This window comes from Telopea speciosissima, chromosome 6 (genome assembly GCF_018873765.1).
Source record: "Telopea speciosissima isolate NSW1024214 ecotype Mountain lineage chromosome 6, Tspe_v1, whole genome shotgun sequence".
Taxonomy (NCBI): domain Eukaryota; kingdom Viridiplantae; phylum Streptophyta; class Magnoliopsida; order Proteales; family Proteaceae; genus Telopea; species Telopea speciosissima.
In genome coordinates, this window is record NC_057921.1 from 48,519,688 (window position 1) to 48,543,583 (window position 23,896).

The 23,896-nt window shown below is 38.2% G+C and overlaps 2 protein-coding genes and 1 long non-coding RNA gene across 3 annotated transcripts in view; 1 reads left to right on the forward strand and 2 right to left on the reverse strand.

Moving 5' to 3' along the window:
• The window catches only part of LOC122663843 (transcription initiation factor TFIID subunit 1), a 99,017-nt gene extending 95,898 nt beyond the window's left edge, over positions 1 to 3,119 (reverse strand). Inside the window, exons 1-2 of the mRNA XM_043859491.1 lie at positions 3,088 to 3,119; positions 2,604 to 2,710 (exon numbers count right to left, since the gene is read on the reverse strand). Of these exons, the coding sequence (XP_043715426.1) occupies positions 2,604 to 2,710; positions 3,088 to 3,115 (135 nt within the window). The 5' untranslated portion in view covers positions 3,116 to 3,119. The remainder of the gene's footprint in view (positions 1 to 2,603; positions 2,711 to 3,087) is intronic.
• LOC122663845 lies at positions 1 to 18,390 on the forward strand. The gene is made up of 3 exons (XR_006333233.1): positions 1 to 11; positions 12,655 to 12,658; positions 18,311 to 18,390. It is a non-coding gene; the product is annotated as an uncharacterized LOC122663845 (long non-coding RNA).
• LOC122663844 (aspartic proteinase 36-like) overlaps positions 12,542 to 23,896 on the reverse strand; it is a 17,578-nt gene continuing 6,223 nt past the window's right edge. Inside the window, exons 5-10 of the mRNA XM_043859492.1 lie at positions 23,493 to 23,646; positions 23,350 to 23,411; positions 21,252 to 21,339; positions 19,510 to 19,585; positions 18,323 to 18,394; positions 12,542 to 12,880 (exon numbers count right to left, since the gene is read on the reverse strand). Of these exons, the coding sequence (XP_043715427.1) occupies positions 12,729 to 12,880; positions 18,323 to 18,394; positions 19,510 to 19,585; positions 21,252 to 21,339; positions 23,350 to 23,411; positions 23,493 to 23,646 (604 nt within the window). The 3' untranslated portion in view covers positions 12,542 to 12,728. The remainder of the gene's footprint in view (positions 12,881 to 18,322; positions 18,395 to 19,509; positions 19,586 to 21,251; positions 21,340 to 23,349; positions 23,412 to 23,492; positions 23,647 to 23,896) is intronic.

Below are 23,896 nucleotides of genomic sequence, written 5' to 3' on the forward strand. Positions count from 1 at the left end.
ATTCTGCATTTGTTTCTAATTTTGTTAGTGGGTGTTATTGGGGCTAGGTTAATCCTAAATTAGTCTGAGTGTCTTGTTAATGTAGTTCTAGATAGGGTAAAGCCCTACTAGAAGCCAATTAAACCAGGACCAATAACAAGAAACAAAGGGGCTGCTGGTTCTGCAGTTTCAGTAGGACAGAATGGCAGTTTTAGGTCAAATCTAGGGCTTAATGGAGTTAGGGTTTATGGGATTCAAACAAAAAATAAAGGGGATCAATTGGGGGAAAGGATTAGAGGGTCAGAAGAAGAAATTGGGTGTCAAACTTACTGGAGATTCCATTGGCAGTAGCTTGAATAGATGTGAAGGATAGAACCACCTTCGAATTGAAGAAGATCCTCCCAACCGTCACGGCGTAAGGAGTCAACCGGATTCCACCAGTCCCTTTCCACCTTGATAGAACCACAAGGATGCACACTCAACAGAGTAACACTCAACAGAGCAGGGCAGCAGCTATGGCAGCAAACAAAAAGCTTTTCATTAATCAAATTCGTGTTCAAGGCTTTGCCCCCTTACAACCTTATATAAAAGACTCAAAAATAGACTTTTACTCTAAAAAGGAAAGCCCTAACCCAATTCCTAACCTATTAGGTAACTTAAACTGACTAGGAAACTAAAATAGACTCAAAATAGAGTCCTAACGACTTAAAAACAACTTAAACTACTTAAAATAAAGAAGATTCCCTACTAGCCAATAGGATATAAGAACCTCTTAGCCAATAGGATCACTTCATTTAAATTAGACCAATTGAACCAATTGGATGCAACCAATTTAAACCGGTTCAATTAAAAACATAAAAATAGACTAAATATTGGGCTAATCCCGTATGCAACCTATGTACCCCTCTTTTAGGCCCATAAAAGTGGCCTATTACATAGAAAACCCATGGGATCAAAGGCCCAACATATATATAACCCAACCCTAGACTTATTTCTAAAGAAATAAGCCCATTTCGGTGACGAATCTGCATCACTTATAACCTACTCAAAGTCTGACTCTGATTTTGCTTGTTATTATAATTAATTCATTTGCAAGTATTGGTTACAAATCTTGGTTTGCTACAGTGTTTCTCCTTGTGTGGTGTTGTTTTCCATATGAGCACATCTTTTGCAATGTGGAAAAGTGATATGGAAATTCTGACAGCGGGATGTGCAGAGCATGAAACAAATCTGACATTCGATATAATCCTCTCATTTGAAGGAATACCCTCCCATGTCCATAAATCCCTACTGTAGTCCCATGAACATTCTTTGTAGTTCCAAAGGTTTCAATTTTCCAATTTTAGCACTTCGTAAAGTAGTCTAAATCTGACATGTGAGTAGGGGGCTTTGGGGTCCACAGCCTACAAATTTTCAGCCCCATCTGAACTGCCACATGGCAATCATAAAAGAATATGCTGCTTCAAAACCAGAACCAGGCCGGGCACGTTGATTCCCTGCTCTCATAAAATATATCATTATTCATTAAAAAAGTACATATATATTGAACACGGGCTTTGCTGTTCAGCAAAGTGTTTTGGGTCTCTAAGCCAGTTAAGCCAATAGGCACGAGGGTAGTCCCAAAGCCCCAACCCATGAGTTTCTTTAAGGAGATTGTTTAAGTCAGTAGAAGCCTTGTGTTGATTCAAAAAGGAACCACTAGACAAGTTTAAGTAGGTTCAGAATAAAGCAAGGTCTATAAAAAAGTTAAAATCCAGTTTGGTATTTTTGGTTTTATGGTAAAAGAGAAAAGGGATTCCTTCTTAGTGGGTTGATGGGGAACCTGATTTCTTCATGTTGCGGAGGTTGAAGAGAAGCATCATTCTACACATGATTACACCAAACAAACTTTACTGTTGCTGTTTCGAATCTGTCCTAGAGCTTTACTGTTGTTAGTAGAATCCAGCTGAGGAAGATTTTGATCAGTACATCCAGCTACCTATTGCTAGTCTATGTGAGTTCCATACAGCTATATTTCACAGAAGGACGAAACATAAAGAGGTCAAGTAGAAACATATTCTTCAGTTAAAAGCTTGTCATTTGTTGTGCTAAACCAAAAGAGAATCAGCCGATTTATTTACTACGAATTTAAGAAAGAAACACTTTGATTACACTTGTAGCAAGGTTGGGTGGAGTGGAGTGGATAACCAATCTTTATTTATTCCCACTACGATAATTATTTCCATGCCTTCTTTCTAAATTTCAAAACATAACGAATAAAGTTAAATGGGCTTGTCGATAATTATCCAGCAATTATTTCAGCAATGTGGGGCATTTAACTGTATTCAATCAAATTTCTCAAAGATAGAGAAAATCAATACACACACACACAAACATACCACTCATTTACATATAAACCAATCCACCTAGAAAATAAATCGAGGCGATTAGCTCTTAATGCCAACCACAGTATCAATTATGCTCTACTGTATACATGGAAGAATGCATTCCCAAGGGACACATGGAATTATTTCAATTTCCATAACCTATGTCAATCATTGGTTCTCTGAAGACGACGAAAACAAAGTATCTCAATTATGCTTGGACTGTAAAAGGACGAAGACCTAAAGGAGAAAGAGATTTGCCTCATCAAGGTAATCAACATCGAGATCGCCTGAGTCGTCAACATTTCCAAACATAAATCCCAAAAGCCGGTTCCCTCCACCAGCCTCCTCATAATCATCCTCGTCATCTGTAAGGCCAAAGATTCAACCCGTTCATGAGAGTATACCAAACGAAACCTTAAAAAAAATTGTAATTAATGAAATCTAAGGTGGATGCTATGTCGCTCGGGTCCTTTACTCGCCCGCCCCCCCCCCCTCCCCAAGTACCCGTGTCGACACCAGTCATTGGCCACAGACACGGGTGTGGGGTACGAGTCATGTGCTCCTCATCTACATCGGACACGGCTGTGTGTGTGAGAGAGAGCAAGAGAGGAAGTAACAGGGGAACAAGGGAAGAAAATTTAAAAGGGAAACCGTTGCAGTACAAAAGAGAAGTAACATTGGAAGAAGATGCGGGATAAAAAAACTGGGACAAGGAGAAGAAAAGAAAAGTTGCAAGGCGTACCTGAATGTCGTCGCTGCCCCCCATCCATCCGGCGGTCGGTACTAAGATTCAACTCAATTGTTGTGAGTATCACCTTTTTCCATTGGCGTTGGTAAATCGCAAGAATGAATGTGATTCCCTGTACTCACTCGTGATGAAAGAATAAGCCATTTCATCGGGTATGAAATGTCTTCTTTTGCTCAGTTGCTTCGCCATATCAAATACTCTGATAACATCAGAAGTCCCATTGGAATCTACAACACCAAAGAGCTAATGCATTTAGGGCAATTACAAATCCGATGGAAATTTATGGAATAAATTAGAAGATTTTGAATCGGAAAGTTGATTCTAGTCTAAAGGAAGAAATGAGAATTTGAAGGAGGAATACGCACAGGGCCTAGGACGACGGTGGGAGAAGGGGAATGAGGGGGCGGGGGTGGGGGTGGGCTGGGGATGAGGCGGCTGTCGGGCTGCTGTCGGGGAGAAGTGGGGGAGGAGATAAGAGGGGACTGGAGGGTAGAGACAGCGGGCGTGTGGATTACAACGCCGGAGATGCAGGCGTTTGCCGCGGGAGTCGATGCGGGGAGAGAGAGAGAGAGAGAGAGAGAGAGAGAGAGGGGAACACTGCCGTAGGGTTTGTTAATTGCTTCAATATTATGAATGAAATAATGGGCACAAAAGGTATAGTGAATCAATTCACTTCACTTCCCTTCGTGACACAGAAGATTATCCTAAGACCTTATATTTTTCTTAATTTCAGTTAGGGAGAAAGAACTCTACTTGGTCTAGGAGACGACGCATCTTTCTAACCGTTGGATTAGGACAACTCATTTAACACTCTTGATTTAATTAAAGGAATAAAAAAACTAATTCAATTAAATCATTAATCAATTTATAAATAAAAAAAACTTTTACAAGTAACTAGTATTAAGGTTTACAAATAAACGCTGATTTAATTATGGAAAGAAGAGAGAGAGGATTCATTTATCTACCTTATTATATGTTAATTCCTCAAAAATTTGTGTATTTGCACCCTTTTATAAATTCCAGAGGTGAAAAATTTGCAAATAGGGGCTTCAATTTTTCCCATTGTTAGGGTTCATGTGTGAACCATTTTTTTAGGGAAATTTTCACGGACACCCTCTGTATGTATATGAAATATCATGAACACCTCAAACTATATCAAAATATCATAGATAACTCTTACTCTCTAATTTTATTTCAACTTAGCCCACTCTGTTAGGTGTATGCAGTTAAGTCATTGTTAATTATTTTATAATGATGAAATTACCCTTACCATAGGATGAATTTCCCATAATACCCTTAAGGGTAAAACCCCAAATTACAAACCACTCTTCATCGTCTTCAATTCGTTGGTCTAAGGCAGAAGAAGCAAGAACTGGGAAATTGTGGTAAACCAATTATACAAATTACAATGGATGCAAGGAAGGTTCCCACAAGGATCTAAGAAAATTAAGCTCAGCTTAATCACTCTGGAGCTTCGTCTTTCCCTCTTGACTAATTAAGCAATTTTAATTTTGGAGATTTAGGTATTGGGGAGTTTCGAAATTTAAAAAGAGGCAGCAAAGGAGAAAAGATGGAAATTGTTGGAGGACTTCTTCTGGCAATCATTATCCTCTCCTGTAACTGCACGGTGCAATACTGCATCATGCGGCGCAACAAAGGCCATATGGCACAGTGAACCCCACATGGTGCACATGTCCTCTGCAACCACCGCACGATGCAGCATTGCACCGTGCAATAACTGCATAGGATAAAAATTCCTTCTTCTGGGGCCAATAGAGCAAGAATTAGTGGATGCGATTTTAGTAACCAAAAATAGAGTTCATCATTTCAAAGATAATCTGGAGAATCTGCAATCCACTCTGCAAACCATAATTCCTCTGATTGAAGAAAGCGATCATCTAAATAAGCAGATAACAACAGATCATCATCTTCATCTTCACCGTCCAAGAACCCGTATCGAAAAATTAAAGGTAGAGTTGGAGAAAGGGAAAGAGCTTATGCGGAATTGTTTGAAATTATCATTCTGGGACTGCTTCAGCAAGGACAGATACTCGCAACAAATGGTTGAACTGAATAAAACTTTGCTTGTGTGTTTCCTTACGGAAGTTTTGGCAGATACATGGCTTGTCAGTTAACAGATCCTTGTTGATCTCAGAGAAGGAAGAAACTTGATCAGTTCGAGACCAAAGGTTTCATGCGCTGATCAGTTTGGTCGGCGGCCATTTTTTTCTCTTACCATTCGCATACCACGTACCAGCAGCCCAACCCATGGCAACAGCAGTTAAACCCATCGCAACCTGAGGCCGAGAGAGCTGCTAGCCTGCGGTTGCTTGACAATCGGCCAAGGGCGATTTAGTTTTTTCTGCCATTTGCAGTCTGCGGTGACCTATAAATTCTAAAGTTGATATTTTAAGAATTTTTTTAAAAAAAAAAAAAGGAAGGAAAGTTGAAGAAGATGGGAGGATGGGATTCTATTCTTTATTTTATTCATTTAAATAACTACTTGCGGGTTAAAATGGGCATTTCAACTTTGGCTGCTAATTGTGCTTAACGTCAGGGGGAAGGTTGATATTTTGACATAGTTTGGGGTGTCTGTGATATTTCAAATACTTTTAGGGGGGTGTCCCTAAAATTTTAACAAAACAAAATTTTTTTTTTTTGATGAAAAAGATACAATAGCATTAAAATTAACCAGGAAAGCCTATACAAGAAGTATCGATAATGTTAACCCAGCGAAATAAAAGGTTAGAAAAGTTGTGTGTTAGGTCAGTAAGTTCAAAGAAATAATGTAAGCTGCACCAAAGCAAAAAAGAGTAGGTATGTTTTGTCAAAATGTCAAAAAGAGTCCTATTGCAGCACCATATCTCCCTTAGATCGATATGTTCTGCAATCGCAGCCCGCCACCCATGGAGGATCTCATAGAGCTCTGCTTCCAGCTCATCTGCAGAAGATGTTCGATCGGACATGGTCTTAACCCTGGTCCCTTTATAGAACAACGAAAATGTCCACTTGGCTATTCCAAGTTCGGGATCAAAAACTCCTGCGACCATCAAACCATGTAAGTCCATTGTAAGGTTATAGACAGAATCAGCAGAAAGTGGTGGTATAGGTGTGTGGGGTAGTGGAGATTGCATGTGATTCAAAACATGTGTGGGGGGAATCAAATTTAAATCACAAATCCACCGATTGATAAAATGGATCACTTGCATAGGGTCGGCCTGAAGGCCCCCAAATAACACTTTGTTCCGTACATGCCAAACAGAATAAAAGGTAATAATAAAAATAGAGAAAAACCAAACAAAAGATTGTTTTGTCATGGCCCTGGAGCCAGGAAAAGAAGCACATAGACATATGAGCGAGGGAGCAAACAAGTGTTCGGTTCTTAATCCAAGTGGGCCAGAAGCCCAGATTCGCTTTGTCCAATCACAAGATAGAAAAAGATGCCAAAGTGATTCCTTGTGAAAGCCACATAATACACATGAAGGCTCGACATGTATCCATTTCGGAAGCGAATCTCTGACAGAAAGCCCTGCATTTAAGACACGCCAAAAGAAAACTTTAAGTCGTGGATGTAAATTTAGTTTCCAAAAAAACTTCCACCATTGGCTAATCAGAGGATTCGGCAGAAAAGAAGTTGTAAGTTGCGTAGCAGCTAATCTGGTGGAGAATCTGCCAATGCTAGATAAATTGCAAAACCAAACATCATTGTCAGTGGAAATATTAAGTTGAAGAATCCTATTAACTAAGATAGCATAAAAGCAAGACCTTAATAAGTGTCCATTCCAGATATTGTTACTCGTGAAATCCTACACCAAAGATAGGTGTGTATACCCAGGGGGTTGAGGGAGAGGAGCAGTACCTGAGACTCCTGGTATCCAGGGATCATTGTAATCAAAGTTGGTGAATAGTTTTTGGATCAAGATCTGCTACGGCCCAGCTGCCCGTAGTAGCCTGTGCGACGTGATAGGGTCGTGCACGCAATGACCTCCTTACCCCTGCTCTGCAAGGCGTTGGGCAAGGGGTAAGGTGGTCATTGCAAGCACGGCCCAGTCTACGTCGCACAGGCTGCTACGGGTAGTTGGGCCGTAGACGATCTGTATTGATGGTTTTTACGTGCGAATAGTTTTTTTTTTTTTTTTTTTTTTTTTTGGGGTGAAGTGTGTGAATAGTTTTTTGTAAAGGTTAAAATCTTGCTATAATCAAAGTTTGGTGAAAAAATTGTAACCTCAGGGAAGAAATGAGTAAACACGAAGGAGATCAGAGTCACTAAAATTAGGATTTCCATATTACTGAACAAAACCCGGTATGAGAAGGAAACAAGGCGTTTACTTCTCTGGCGGAATGAAGAAATTATCTTTGTTTACTGGTGGAAAATCATCTAAGTCTGAGAGCAAATTTTCAATTTCGCAAGGCTCCATCGACCATTCGCGCGAGACAATTCTAGGACATTAATTAGGAATGTCCTAGAATTAAGCCGCCTTCATAGAAAAAAGGGTTGTTGTCGGAAAAAAGAAGGTTGGAGGGCCCTTATTAGTAGAGAGCTCTACGCTGGAAGCATGGGTAAGTAAATATTGTTTGCTTTGAGATGGTCGATGCAATTGTAAGAGGCATGTCTGAACCTGGAAGATCGAGAATTCGGTGGTGGTTGATTAAGATGATAGGAATACTGCATTTTTTCATACAGTTAGTCACCTCCAGAAGGAGGCATTTCAATATATAGAATTGTGAGATTTAAGGAACAACTCTGCGATTTCGTTAACGAAACATAATAATCCTATCTTTTTAACTCATATTTTGTCCCACTTTGATAGTCTATTATTCATCAAACCCTGTAGGCATTGATGAGTTTTATTGCATGTGTCTTCCCTAGGATTTATATATATATGTAAAATATGGGCCTTTAATTGGCAACCTTTTTCACTTTGAAAATTTGGGAGATTTTTTTCCAAATTTTGGCCTATAAGGCCCCACAGACACGGGGCTGTGCGCAATTACCGCCTTACTTCTACTCGGGCAAGGTGTTTGGGCAGGGGTAAGGCGGACATTGTGTGCTACCCCGTGTCTGGGCAGCACGGTCCTGCCGGGCAGCTCGGTAGTAGAGGATCCAAATTCTGGAATGTCAGAGAGGTTTTATCAATCCAATTGGGATGTAGTTGGGCCTGTACGTAGTTGTTGAGGCAGTTAAGAGATATTTTTCTCATGGGCATATGTTTAGCGAGTTTAGTAAAACTGCTGTTGTTTGTGCTATTTTGTGTACAAAGTTATCGTCAAGTGCTTAGTAAATAGACTGGAACCCACCCTTAACTTTTTGGTGAGTCCTTTTCATCCCAAAGCAATTTGGATCCTCTACTGCCTAGCTGTCCGGCAGGACCGTGCTGTCTAGACCCGGCGAGGCGTGCAATGACCGCCTCACCCCTAACCGAACGCCTTGCCCAAGTGGGGGTAAGGCGGTCATTAATGCACGCCTCACCATGTCTAGGCAGCACGGTCCTACCGGGCATGCAGCTCGGTAATAGAGGATCTGGATCCTTTTCAAAGTGCTTTTGTACCATCTCGATCAATTTTTTTATAACAATTATGTATCTCGTGAGCTTTTAGATGAAAAAACCAAAAGAAAAGGGGGTTTGTTGGCTTTAAAAACTGATTTAAGAAAGGCACGTGATAAAATGGAGTGGTGCTTTACTGAGAAAACTTTTTATAAAATAGGGTTTGATGGGATATGGGTAAACTAGATTATGCAATGTATTACAACTGATGAATATCACATTAAACTTCATGGAAAAGGGGGGTTGTTGGCTTAATGAATAAATGTAGAATCATTATCAATATTTTGCGAGAGTTGTTTAGTGTCAGGTCAAGAGATTAACTTCCAAAAATCTAGTGTTAGTTTAAGTCCTAATACTCGATCTTTAGTTAAAAAGGATTTTTGCCATTTGTTTGATGTTGAGGTGTCGAGTCATGGTAAATATTTGGGCATGCCTATTAATTTTGGAAAATCTTTAAAAAAAAAAAAAAAAATTGTTTTCCAATATTTTGGAAAGGGTTCATAATAAATTGTCTAGTTGGAAGAGCAGTTTACTCTCCCTTACTGGTAAAGAAGTTATAATTAAAGCATTGCTACCTGATTGCCAACATATGAACATTTGAAAGCTTCCAATTTTACCAAAACTTAAGCACTTTGTTTGGAAATGTTGCAAGCATGCTATTGTTGTGAAACTCTTATTGTATAAACGAAATTTAGCGATGGATTTCCTCTGCCCTGTGCGTTCTAATGACAAGGAATCTATCGAGCATGCATTGTTTGTATTTTTTTTTTTTGGGTTCCTTGCTTCGAATTGTTGGAGGGCTTCCCCTTTTAGACTTGACACAAGGTGTTTCAAAGGTCTTGAGATGTAGAAAATTTATTTTTCCCAATTCCTTGGTTGGGTAGATCAGTTCCCAGGTAGAAATGATGTTATTCTCCAATGGGTTTCCTTGTTATGACAGATTTGGAAAGCTAGGAATGATTTTTTTCATTTAATCATACTAATCTCTCTCTTTTCAGTCTTTCTCTCATTCTATAGAGGAAGGCCGCAAAGTAATTAGTAGGAACAAGGCTAAGTATAAAGTCTCTCCTATTGCTTTAAATATTTGTTAAGAACCTCAAAGAAAAGTTTGTGACAGAAAAGTGTAAGCATGGATGTAGCATTTCTGTAACATCTATGAAGGCAGAGGCGGTCAGAGATGGAATATTACTTCCTCATAGTCTGCAACTTCGACATATTATTATATTTTTCTGATTCTAAAACTTTAATCACCTTTCTTAATAAAGGAGATGTTTGTCTGGACTGGGCAATAGAGTTGATTGTTGTGGATATCTTGTCTTTCATTAGTCCCTTAAATGTGGATGCTCAGATTTTGGCTGAAGGAGCTTCTAGGTTGAATCTTTTGGTTGTTTGGTAGTTAAAGCCACCCCCTTTCATTGTAAACACTAATCTCATTTCAGGGAGGAACTTCTTGTCTCTTTTCAATTGAATTAGGTCTTGTACCCCACAAAAAAAAGAGTAAAATCTTGTCATTTCACTTAAACCTCTCTCTTTCTCTCTGGATTGTTGGTTCCTCTTATTGGTAAGGATGAATTGTTGGAAATATTATCAAATAATAAAAAATATAATAAATTTACCTCAACCGCTTAGCACTTGAATGAAGCAACCACGTACAGTATGAGAGCTTGATGCACGAACAATCATGAACGCTTGGTGGGGTTGAGTCGTGCCACTAGTCACTCTCCCTAAGATCATAGACACCCTATAGTGTAATACATGTTCTTTGCCAATCGAACTCCTAGATGAAACAGCCCCTGAGGCCTCTAATAGTAGTCACACTCACTTACTGGGTCACGTCAAGACACGCTTAAGTTGTACCCAATCAACCCAAGGAATGGAATAAAGAACTCTCAAAACAGTAAGCAAGAGGCCAAATAAGGCAATTAGAGAAAGGGAGAGAGAAAATGAGTGTGAGAGAGGTAGAACTTAGAATATCTTCTAAAGTGTCCATGACATAAACTATGTTGAGGTGTTTTGGTACAACCTAGAAATCAAAACCATTGTTCTTGATGTGATTAGGTGTTGATTTGATTAGCGGTGTCTCCTTCAACCATATAGAAAGCTTGCCAGCAACCATGGTAGATGTTGGTGATGATGTTTTCTAGGGGTTACTCAGTTGGATTGGTTGTTGTCTGAGATGTTACTATTAGGTGATTGCTTCATGCCAATGTCCAAATTTATCGATTCATAATTGCAATTCTATCACGAGATTGCTTTCGATGAATCATTTTACAGACAAATACTTTTCCTGATTGACTACATTAGGACTGTTCAGGAATTTTATCAACCTGGGAAAATTAAATTTAACAATTAGAGAGATGTTGGTTTTGTGCTCTCCTGTCCATTGACATCCTGATGCAGCAGAGGATGCATGAACTTACAATGGGCACAACGGTCTTAGGTTTCCAGTTAACCAGGTGGACAGGGTAAAAATTATTATGGAATTAAAATGGATGATGTGAGAGACAATTTAATCTGATATTAGTGAGGGCTTTGATCTGTGAGGTTTTTGAACCTGATATTGTTATTTTGTGTGCAGGACTTTGATTTGAGAGGTTTAAAGCTTTCATCTTCATTCTATTTGGCTTTGTTTGGAGCTATTGCATCAGTATAAAACCTAATGATAATCTACTACTAAAAATTATTTATGAAGATCGCATTTGGGTTAGAGATATATTGAGAATCAATCACTCCGTTACCTTGTGAATAGAGTTTGACTTCATATTTGGTAAGACTTTAGATGGTTAGATTTTCTTTTGGGTTTTGAAAACCAAAAGGAGACAATCTCAGTTCTGGTATTATAGAGATGTGGTACTGTTGCAAACTTAAATTTACCTTCAGATTAAACTTTTAAGAGCAAGTTTTTGTGTCATGCATAATTGTTCGATTGTCAACCATAAGTAGATGAATATTATCGGTTGATGTACAGAGCAATGTAGTTTATTTTTGTTCCCTGAGAAACCATGTTACTGCTGAAACTGAAATCAGAAACCATCTAAGAAAAATGGATTCCTTCCTTCTACAGTTTTACTTGTAAACTTTTCTTGAGCTGATAAAGGAAGAAATCCCTTTAGATTTGGATAGTAGAATTTTGTGGCTTTCAGGCCTCTAATCTTTATTTGGTATTCTGGATTTCTGGCGGATCATTTACTCGTGAGGATTTTTATCATAAAAACTCTTACCTGATTACCTAAAACCTACTAGCACATTGCCTTTAAGAATACCTTCTGCAATTTCACTTCTAGATCTAGATCTGTAATTTTACTTCTGGATTGGGACCATTAGTCTTGACTCTAACCTCAATTAGTGACCTCTTATTTGAATGAACCCTATTGCAATTCAAGGTCAGTAGGACTATGAACTGAAAAGCTATACTTTTGGATGCTAAAAGGCACTGTCTATATCTCTTCTGATTTGCGTAATCCCATGTCTGTCAATTCTCACGATTTGAAAAAATACACATATATTCCTTATAATGAGGTTATTAGTTCCTGTTAGGCTGATGTGACTGCTCATAACTTCATATTAGATTCTCAATAGGGTTGGATTGATGGGTCTGCTCATAGCATTCACATAACATTTTGAATAAAGAGGGATCCTCCTTTTATCGCAGGTTCAATTTTATGCTTTTGCGTGTGTGTGGACTTCTGGTAGATCAGATTGTAGGAGATTGTTTTCCTTCAGCTCCTTTTTTCCAACCTGAATCACTATAACTTAGCCCAGGATTCACATCTGAGCTGAATATAATTAGTTGAAGCATCAACCATGCACTCTACTTTATTCATTCTTTCAAAGAGGCATTTAAAGAGGTCGCAGCTCTGGGATGGTAGGGCTAGGTAATAAAATTAAGAGATTGGATATATAGCAAATAAAATTCACGGATCAGTATCAAATGTTTTGTAAGATACACTGTATTCACACTGACAAATCTGGCTGTATCACTCTCTCAATAAATGTACACCGAAAAATTATTGAGTAATGTACAAAAAGTATCAATCAGAAATTTGAAAATCAAAGCAACCCACACAACCCATGATCACCAAAAGTCAGTTAATTAAAATATGCAGCTAGCACGACTGTTAGCAACAGGAAAGTAATAAACCTTTCCACATCCAGACTCCAAGCAGAAGAAGGATTAGCGGGAGAACCTACTAGAGATGTAGCTCCAGATGGACCAGTCTGCAGTGCAATGCTGGAAGAACCTGCATTAAACATGACTAAGTGATTAAAAAAGCAATATCCTGAGGTGCAGTCAAATCTCTGGCAATTTCTTTATACTAAATAGCAGTGAACTTTCATATCCTTCAAGCACTCTACTGCACCATTGTTCATGAAATTTAATAATAATAACAAGGGAAAGAATTCTGACCATTGGATATTTTGGAAGTGATGTGAATTAGTCACATGTTTCACAATGAGATTCAATGTATCTCTCATATGTAGGCATACCCTCCCCTATATGTCCATGCATCTCATATAGTCCCTTGGTAGTCCCTGAGTTTTTCAATACCTAGTTTTGCCACTTGACAAACTCAGACTGGGCTGAAACTTGCTTGACAGGTGAGCATCGGACATGATGATTTCTTAAAGTTTCATACATAGAAGTAGAAAGAGAGACTAGAAACAACATCTCTTATGTCAATGACACCAGGTGATATTAAATGAATTGAATTGGGAAATGGGTGAAACAATACTTAAATAGCACCACTTCGATGTTTCTATGAAATGAGTCATGGAAAAAAGCCACTACGAAGAAGTTCCAAAGTAAGCTTCAGGTTCATATTGGTTGTAGGTTTAGAACAGGATTGAATTCTATGAGATCTAATCTCTGTTCCTTAGCAGCTCAGTGGTAGAGGCGTAGAGGCAGAGGACCTTCAAATCCACCTATAAAAAATAATTTCATTCCCCAGCAGAACTGCCACATGACAGTTATTTGGAGAGCATGCTGCTCTACTTTCAGGTGAAGGCATGCTTAGCCCCCCCGCTCCCAAAGATGATTCATGCTTCAAAGTAAAAATTTCATGGAGAGGGTTTCCCAACCCAACAGTGTGTGTGTTGGGGGGGGGGGGATCTCTGACCATACACCGATCATGGCATGGAATATGGAGAGAGAGTGTGTCAGTGCAAGACCCAATTGCTCAGGATGTGAAAGGACATGGGAAAGCATCGCCACACTAACAGTTTGGGAATCTTTTTCCAAATTTGCACCACTATCCACGGATTAAGTTCACAATGATCAAATACACACTTCTTAGTACAGCAACTAGTCCATTACTGCCAGGCATTCTACTAAGACTGATGCAGATAAATCACACAATGGGCTTATTTTATTGGAAATAAACCTTGGGTGGGGTTATTTATACATTGGGCCTTTGATTCCATGTGTTCTCTTTGTAACGGGCCACTTTAATGTGCCTAAAATGTGGGTACAAGGGAGACATACGGGATTAGGCTTAGTAGTAGCTTATATTCACGTTCCTAGGTTAATTAATGTAGTGGGTTTTACTTCCCTAGGTAGGATTAATTAGTCTTTTAGTCTTCCTAGCTTAGTAGTCATTATATCTTGTTTGTAGTTCCTATGTCTTGGAAACAACTTTCTAGGTCTTGGGGATAGTTTCTATGTCTAGGATTTGTTTTCTATGTATGGGAAATTCCAAAGGGGTTTTGGAATTCTAAGTGTCTCTTTAATGTTAGTGCATTGAACTCAAGATTTCTATCTCCATATAATGCAAATCCTGGCTGCTCTCAAAAGCAACCCAGACTTTTGAAGAAAAAAGATCCTCTTTTGAGAACCCTTGTGAGAAACAAGAGTTGTGAAACTCAGCAACCCAGGTGGGACTCCTTGCGGATTGGCTTAGGGTGGGATTCCTGCGGCTGGTAGACTGTTGGGACTCCAGCTCTACAACCTAGCTATCTATTTTCATACCTACCTATTCTATTCCAGATTTGATCTCGGCTTGCTTACCCTCTCGGGTTTGCATCATTTTGGTATCAGAGCATGGCTGAACAAGAGAATGACCTTGATTTAAATCCCTTCATATTCAAGACCGGAGTTCCACTGCCTAATGGAAGAACAGCCTTGTTGGTTGTTGGTGAATGATGGCGTGACAGCACCATTTCACAATCCGTTGTGGATATGTTGTCTCAAACAGGCGAGATATAGTCATCGAGCCTGCCAATCAAGTGATCGTTGAATTTGAAATGACCTCATACTATGACAGCGCTCAATGCCGAATCTTTCCAAGTTCAAAGAAAATTATCCGAGTTGGTCGTGATTGGCTAAAACAGAGAAAGGGTGAGATTGATCCGACTGACAATATTTGTATCCTAAGACCCTCGCATCTATGCAAGACTCAAGTTTTGAGAGGATTAAAGCCAGTAATGACCACACCAACCGTGCAACCACAGGAAGAACTGACTAGATCAACACAAGAAAAAGAAGCAGTGATTGAAGCATTGTCAACGACAGTTGAACACATCGAAGATTCTATTGAGATAGCATATGTTGAAGAAATTCAAGAAGAAGAGCAAGCTGAAATAGTAGATGAGAACGTGATCGATACATTCAACACTTCCACTGAAGCAAAGACTGTTGATGCAGAACCGAAGATTTATAAGGATACTTTTTCCACTATTGAGATAAAGAATAGTGAAATAATTTCTGAAGAATATGTGGTTACTCCCTTCGTAACTAAGATTCAACCAGAGGTGGAGGCTGAGAATATTGATTTTATTTTTCCGCCCAACTGTTTTGAGGAACATGAACCACAATTGCACGAACACATCCTTGACTTTAGAGAGCTGCCAGAACATTGTTATGGGCTGAAATCTGATCTCCATCACACCAAGCTGATCCCTTCCTTGACCAAAACTCGAGGTCGAGTTTTTTCTAAGAAGGGAAGAATTGATGTAGATAAGTCACATAATGGGCTTATTTTATTGGAAATAAACCTTGGGTGGGATTATGCATACATTGGGCCTTTGATTCCATGTGTTTTCTTTGTCATGGGCCTAAAATGTGGGTACAAGGGAGACATATGGGATTAGGCTTAGTAGTAGCTTATATTCATGTTCCTAGGTTAATTAATGTAGTGGGTTTTACTTTCCTAGGTAGGATTAATTAGTCTTTTAGTCTTCCTAACTTAGTAGTCATCATATCTTGTTTGTAGTTCCTATGCCTTGGGAACAACTTTCTAGGTCTTGGGGATAGTTTCTATGTCTAGGATTTGTTTTCTATGTATTGGAAATTCCAAAGGGGTTTTGGAATTCTAAGAGTCTCTTTAATGTTAGTGCATTGTACTCAAGATTTCTATCTCCATGTAATGCAAATCCTGGCTGCTCTCAAAAGCAACCCAGACTTTTGAAGAAAAAAAATCCTCTTTTGAGAACCCTTGTGAGAAACAAGAGCTGTGAGACTCAGCGACCCAGGTGGGACTCCTTGCGCATTGGCTTAGGTGGGATTCCTACGGCTGGTAGACTGTTGGCTTGCTTACCCTCGCAGGTTTGCATCAAAGACTGACCTAGAAGCTTTGCAGAGAATGAATACTTTTTTCCTCTTCAAACCAGTCATCTTAGTGGGTGGTTTTAAAATTGAACAAATTTGCTCTACAAACTGGGGATGCCAAAGGTTTTATGGATGATCCCGTCCATAGAGTATCTATGGAAAGAAAAGAAAGAAATCAGGCCAAAATTTTGGAAATATATTGTTGAATAAAGGATTGAAATAATGGTATGCATGTGCTCGCTAAAAGCACAATATACTTCGGGAAAAGGACAAGAAACCTTATCATCTTCAGTTGGCCATCCTCATCTATAATATTCTCTCATTGACTGAAAAGCTTTCAGGTGTTTCTGTCTCTTCCCAACCAAAAAACGTTTAGAGATCTCAGCTGTCTCAACCAAAAAACCATACCTACTTTAAAAGATTGGGATACCAATATGGTGTGGAACATGTATTTCAAGTTCAACTATGATTTTGAGCTAACAGCAGTCATCCATGGTTGACTATCTCTGCTAGTGTCTTTTGTGCTGTAAGTCTCGAGCCCACATAAAGGAGGAGGGTTAGTGCCTCAAGTCGGCAAAAACCTTTGCCAGACCCCTAAAACATAAATTCTACACATTTGATTTTATTTCAACCATATGTTAGGGCATCTCTTGGAAGTGGCACATTGTATCATGAACTGGGTCATATGCCTGCTTTGGACCCAGTTGTGGAGGAAGGTTGCAAAGGTTTCAAAAGACTTATATGTCTTACTACAGAGGTAATTTCATTGATTTTCTGCTATTTTATTGACTAAAAGAAAGAAAAAATGGCCAAAAATGAAGATCAAAGAGCATGCCGAGCCAATTCCAAAATAGATTGTAGAAATTAACATTAATCAGAATTGGGGTTGGCCAATTCCCATTCGAATTGGCGGATTCCGGTCGATTCTTGAAATTATGCTAATGGTGGATAAAGAATGAAGTTGTAGATGATCAATGAAATGGGGATAGCATAATATCAGTCGAACATGTATTAGGAAAAGAGATAATAAATATTGTTATCACTTATGCAGAATTTGGATAATAGCCATTTTTAAGATTCAAAAGTTTGATGACAATAAAAGCCTTGATTATCTATTACTTTTAAATCCATGGAATTAAAATATATTATATTATAAAGAGACAAGGGTAGGCTAAAATGAATTGAGGAGAATTGGTGAGGAACAACATGCATAGCTTAGGACTAGTAACAAGTATGGCTTTGAATCGAGCTGATTGGAGAAAAAGTATCTATGTAGCTAACCCCATTTAGTTGGTATAAGGTTTAGTTTTATATAATATAAATACAAAGAGACACTTAAAGGTTCCATTTATTAATGATTTTTACATCCTATAAATTAATCAATAAAAAAATCTTGAATTTACATGACCCTCCCCCCAAAAAAAAAAAACGTACACTTTTTAACCCAACTTAGATGCATGCATCATAAACAACCTTTGTAACCACTCCATGTATCTTTGACTGAAAACCATGAATTTATCATTTGATAGGAAAAAAAATTATGGCAAATAGAATGTTATAGCTAAGACCAAAATTCGAGTTAAATCCTTTGGTCTCCACTTTGAAGATGTTTTCCTTTGATAGACCAGTTCCTTTGCTGTCATTTATGCATCTAGATGAAGTAAAAGCCTCAGATGGAAGAAAGCTGAGGGAAAATGGGTTCTAAAGGGCCGGTTATCAAGTTTAACAATAAAAAACAAAAACAAGTTAGTGTATCGATCCATGGGTCTCAATATGCATCAGTACAGATACATTCAATACCAATGGATACAGATCGATTAAGAATATCTAGGATTTTTGTGTACCCGCATTAGTAAAGGGACAAATGGATACATATTGGTTATTATTGACAGATATGTATTTGTAGTAACCTCGAATTAGTGGCTGGTTTTCTCAAAGACTGCCTTTTGATTATGTTTTCATTAATGCTCTACACTTGGATGATTTTATGTACACATAAAGTTAGTGTAGCACATGATATAGTGAAGAGAACAACAATGTACAAACTGAACACCAAATGGCACTTTTTTTGTGCATGCACGGGTGTGTGTGCTTTTGTTGGTGTGTTTCAAAGGAAAAAAGCAATCAGGCTGGTACTTACAGTTGTATTCAGTCCATCCAATGGTACTATTTTCGAGATCATATACTACTAGCTTATTTGATAAGACTAAATCTGCAAGGACAATGTCAATAATCAGGTTGACTAACTAGCCAATGAAAATTTTATATCTAGAATCGAATTCCATTCATTGTTCTTGAGAGTTTGAGTATTAATCATCATGACTAAGATGCTACATCAAATATATGAAAAGCCATTGAACTAAGAAATTGGTCATAAATGCTCTATCACATTAAATGAAAGAACAATTCAGATTCTACAATTTTGAGTTGGTTCAGCAATTTTGCTAGTGAAAGCATTTCTTCTTGGAAACTGAAAATTTCCCCCATAGCCTCCCAGTACTGATGAATTAAAAAAAAAACAGAGAAAGAAGCAATGTTCTTAAATGCTAAATAGTGATGTGAGGTGCCCATTTTATTTCTCATCTTTTTGGTTGATCAATAAAATTTCTAAGGGTTGCCTGGTTTTCTGGAGTTAGGAGTTTAAAAAGGGGCAAAAACTGGAACATTCCCTGCCTAGTAATTAAAGAGACAAGGCTTGACGCATTGAGTGTAAACCCAAACAAAGAAAAATTCTTCAATAATTAAATGAAAATATAAAATACATAGACATTCATATAAATGAGAAAAAAACAAAAAAAAAATGGATTAAGGGAAACATATAGCGTATATTACTATAAATGTTTTTGAAGAATCAATGACATTGAAGCATATTGCGCCAACATTTCATGTTTCGATACATGTGTGTCATGTATGTTACACTTGAAGCATAAGCCTCAAGTACTGAGGCTATTTTCTACATGCCCCACTCAAGACAAGCCTAAAGGTGTAAGCCTCATCCATATCAAAATAACGGAAAAAAGTTGCTGAGCAGACACTGCAATCCACACTGATCCCGTGAGATATTAAGACCTCCAGAAACTAGAGATATGGGAAGCTTTAGTTACATAATTTATTTCATTTCATTTTACTTCTAAATGCTTCATAAACCTAAATATTAGGCTCACAAAAATATTTGGTTCGAAAATTGTGTTCTTCCAGTTTGTTTTAGCCAGTTCCACTCAAACTATCGTAAAATTTGGAAAACTCCAGCTTCTTGATATAGTGAATATGTTCAGAGGTATACACAGAAATGAGAGCTTCAAGTAGTATTGACACATGAATATATACCTCCCAAAATGTTCAAGTTCATTGCCCCAGCGGCCAAACTTGAAGAATCTTGCCAAAGAATACACCATTGACCTTGCTGTGAAGATGGGAAAAAAATAGTACACAAACTGAGTATTGTAAATGATCACACAGAAGATTAACAAAGGACACTGAAGAACAGAAGAAAATCTACAAATGAGAAATTTAAAATATTAACAACATTGACTAAAGATATACTAATCCTAATTAACAATCGTCGGCCATTTTTTATACAACAAGATGATGAGCAATTTTAGTTCAATAGAACAATCAATCTAGAACAGTAGCAAATAAGAATCTGGCAATGACAAAAAATAGTAAAACAAGATATTAGAATAGAATTATGTTTGAAGGTATCCTTGAAGGATAAGCTGAGACACATTTCCCAGGGTAATTAAGGACCTTTGAAAAGAGGAAACAGACAAATCTGGAGGCATGCCATATATCTACTCTTTAGGTCATCTTTTCATTCTTCTATAATTTTCAGTATTTGTATCTATCAAAATGTCAATGTTATATCTTCTTCTTTTCTTACTCCTTTCTAATTTCTCTACCATGAGAGGCCAAACTTTCCATACGCTTTTACACCACTATCTCAAGCTCCAATACAGGAGAATGGAAGCATTAGGTTGGGAGTCAGTAATCATTTGAGGATAACTCCTGAAAATCCACTATTTCATCCTGATGCAAAGATGTACCAATAAATGACGTCAAAGTGACCTTAACACACTTGATATGCAAAAACTGTTAGGCTCCCCATCTCTTGATTCTATCAAGTGGAACTTGGAAGAATGAATCTTGTGGTGTTTCAAGCCTATTTAAGACCCACTCTTCTAAAAGGATGGCACACACAACACATATTTTCGCTTACTCAAGACCAGAGGGAGAGCAAGATGTTGTAGCATGACCCTACGGTCCCTACCTACCAAAAAGGCATACCCAGTGCACGAGGCTTCTGCCACTGTGGTGTCTGAGGAGGGTTATAATGTACGCAGCCTTACCCCCGCTTCACGGAGATGCTGTTTCCTGACTCGAACCTGCGACCACTAGGTTGCTCCATTGTGACCCTACCTCCTTAAGAGATATAGTTCTATTCCTTGTACCCAATTCTTTTGGGTGCTTCTGGATGAGGTGGACCCAAAAGTAGAGCGAGATCTAGGATTATCCTCTAACAGCAGACCAAGATATTTTGAAGGCCAACTTATAGGCTGAACTTCCTAAAACAGGAACAAACTGCTCAAGCTCCTAATCAGCAAGGTTGACACCCCCCGCCATGCAGTTTGTCAAGTTTGTTTTTCATATCTATAATTTTCTGAAAATTGAAATTGCCAATTAGTCATCCTGTCAGAGAGAAAAAACTAAAAAGAATCATAACATCCACAAGTTGGAGATATGAGGCCTCCACATTTCCCTTTTCCAACTCTAAAACCAGTAATAAAGCCCACCACTAGCTCTATCCAAAAGTTGGCACAACACATTGCTAAAATCAGTGAAAAGAAATATGGGCAAAACATAGTTGTAGGAGAACTCTCGACCATAACAGTGAAGGACCATTTTCATTGCAACTCTTCATCCATCTCCTCCAACTCACACCAAAACCTTAAGCCTTGCACGCAATGCCTGCAGGCCTCCCGGCATTCATTGGGGGGGGGGGATGGGGAAGAGAGAGAGAGAGAGCACATCTAATTAGGACATTCATTGGACATTTGAAACTTAATACTTACGTCATAAATCATATAATCATGAGGATACACCGTCAATGATAGTGAATTTTGAAAATTAAAAGTAACAGTTGGAAATCCAGTGTCCACACTGCAATAACAAATGAAAAGAATTATATTCCCCCCCAAAAAGGGAAAAAAAACAGTTCTTGCTGCTTCAATTTGAAACAAATATATAGAAATAGTAAACAAAACAGTGTTACAAATTGCAACTATACATCCACATGTAATAATGTAGCAAGAATAAGCATTGCAACAATACATCCATATGTAATAATTCAGCAAAATCAGGACTAGAGTGAAAAGAAAGAAAGTGTTTTATCAGCAAAATCAGGACTAGAGTGAAAAGAAAGAAAGTGTTTTACCTCAAAGGGAGGGAAGATCATTCTTATTATGTCTGACCTCTCTACCATTTTGACTTCTGATATGCCCTTATTCTTAATGCAGCATTTTTACCTCTAAATTTGGAAAGAATGCAGCATTCTTTGGAGGAAAGAAATGCTGCTTCAAGAAAGGGCCGGCAAGAAGGTGGGTAGTGATGATACAATTTAGTTTTGAGAGGATTGTTTAGGCCTGTTGGGGAGGGGGGGTAGTAGAAAATCTGAGACACATGTCCTTGGGAAGGAAACAGTAATCAACCATCATGACCATGGGGTACAGGAATTTTAAACTGGGCGTCTTGTAGGGTTTCCTGAGTTCAATAGGAATTTGAAAAGTAATCTAATCATGATCATGGTCTACGTGAATGTAATTGAAACTTTTTGTTCATTTTATGGAATGGAATAACAAATTTTGAGGAATGGATCCATTTCTCTCTAGGTTTGATGGCTAAGCCTACACACTTTCTATGATGAATGGTACTTGCTTTCTCTTTTCTTATCATTAGTTTTCTACATGTCCATTGCAGATACATGCTTCTTTTGCTTCTGATCAGTTTATTCATATTGCTTTCACATTAGTTGATTGGTTTTACCATTCAAATATGTATTCTCTAGATTCTTTTTAGTTTGGCTCTTAAACCTTATTTCAGTGATACGATTCAGATTTCTGTCCATGCCTTATTCAACTGGAACCTATTTCATTCTAGCATTCCTATTTTGACCCGTTACCTGCAGGGTCTCCAATTTTCCTTCATTACACTAAGACTTTGGCGGGTTCTCTTTAGTACCCCAATCAATCCATGAACAATGCCCTTTTTGACTAAATGGCTTTGGTACTTCCGCTAAAAAAGAAAAGGCAGAAGAAGTTCAGTCTCAAAAAATTAATAGAACTTTATATTATAGTCGGTTGTATCAGTTGTATCCAAGTTCTGTAAGTTTCAATTGAGAGGTTTTAAGAAGGATTGAAGAAAATTTATTTTCCAAATTTCTGATTTTCTGTTTTACACTGTTCTTCTCTTGAAGAGGACTTGCCTTGGGGCAACGGTAAGGTTGCTCCATTGCGACCAAGTGGTTGTGGATTCGAGTCAGGAAACAGCCTCTCCGCAAAGCGGGGGTAAGGCTACATACATTAAGACCCTCCCCAGACCCCACAGTGGCAGGAACCTCGTGTACTGGGTACGCCCTTTCTTTTATGGTTATTCTGTTGAATACAGGAATGGTTTCCGCCCACTTTTATATAATCTCTTAGTTGAAAATTATACTTCAAAGAGTAATCAATAAACAGTAAATCTACAGAAACCATAATTAGAAGAAACATTTCAACCCAAGAATATCATTAAGCAGAGGATGGCACATTGGATGGTAAAACATAAATAAGCATGGAGATTTGCAGTCTTTAACACTATAAGAGACTTAATAAACTTGCTCATGCCAAACTGCAAAAGCAATAATAAGATTGTTGATGCTGTATCAATATGTGTCCTAGAAGTAACTTACAAGCCTCTTTGCGAAAGCAGGGGTAAGGCTGCGTACATTATGACCCTCCCCAGACCCCGCAGTGGTTGGAGCCTCGTGCACTGGGTACGCCTTTTTTTTTTTTTTAAAGTAACTTACAAGCAAATACATAAATATAAAACCTTAAACTTATGATGCATGACCAATATCCTATTGTAGAAGCACAAACCCAATATAGGGCTATGTGGTTAATTGATAGCTCATACCTTCCAGCATACGGAAGGCAGGGGTAGGTTTGATTCATCAAATTAGGGTATTGAGCCGTTACCTGATGAAAATATAAACCAAAATGAGCAGGAAATCTATAGCAAGTATCTTGAACTGAAAAGGCTTAGAAAATATCACATACCGCATTCATCAGGGGCACATAAATCGCGTCTGTAAGATAGGCCAAGGTTGTACCACTGTCGATTATAGTCTCTTGGTTTGTAAATGCACTTGCTGGAATTTGTAGAGCAGTGCCACCGACGTCAACTGACTCCATATTGACATTGTAAAGCTCCCTATCATAACAATAAATCCCTCAAACATGAAAATACCCTAGGATCCAACAACTTCAAGAAAACAAAATGAAAAAAAAATCCTGTTGGTGCAGAGAGCAAGATATAAAACAAATTAAATTACATGCATAAACATAAACGAAACAAATCTTCTCTTCACAACTGATAGAAGCGAGATTTCTAAAGGCTTCACTCTACAATTTAATGTTTTATGCCTTTCGTGTTTCATTTCTTGGTTAGATGGCTGTTGGCT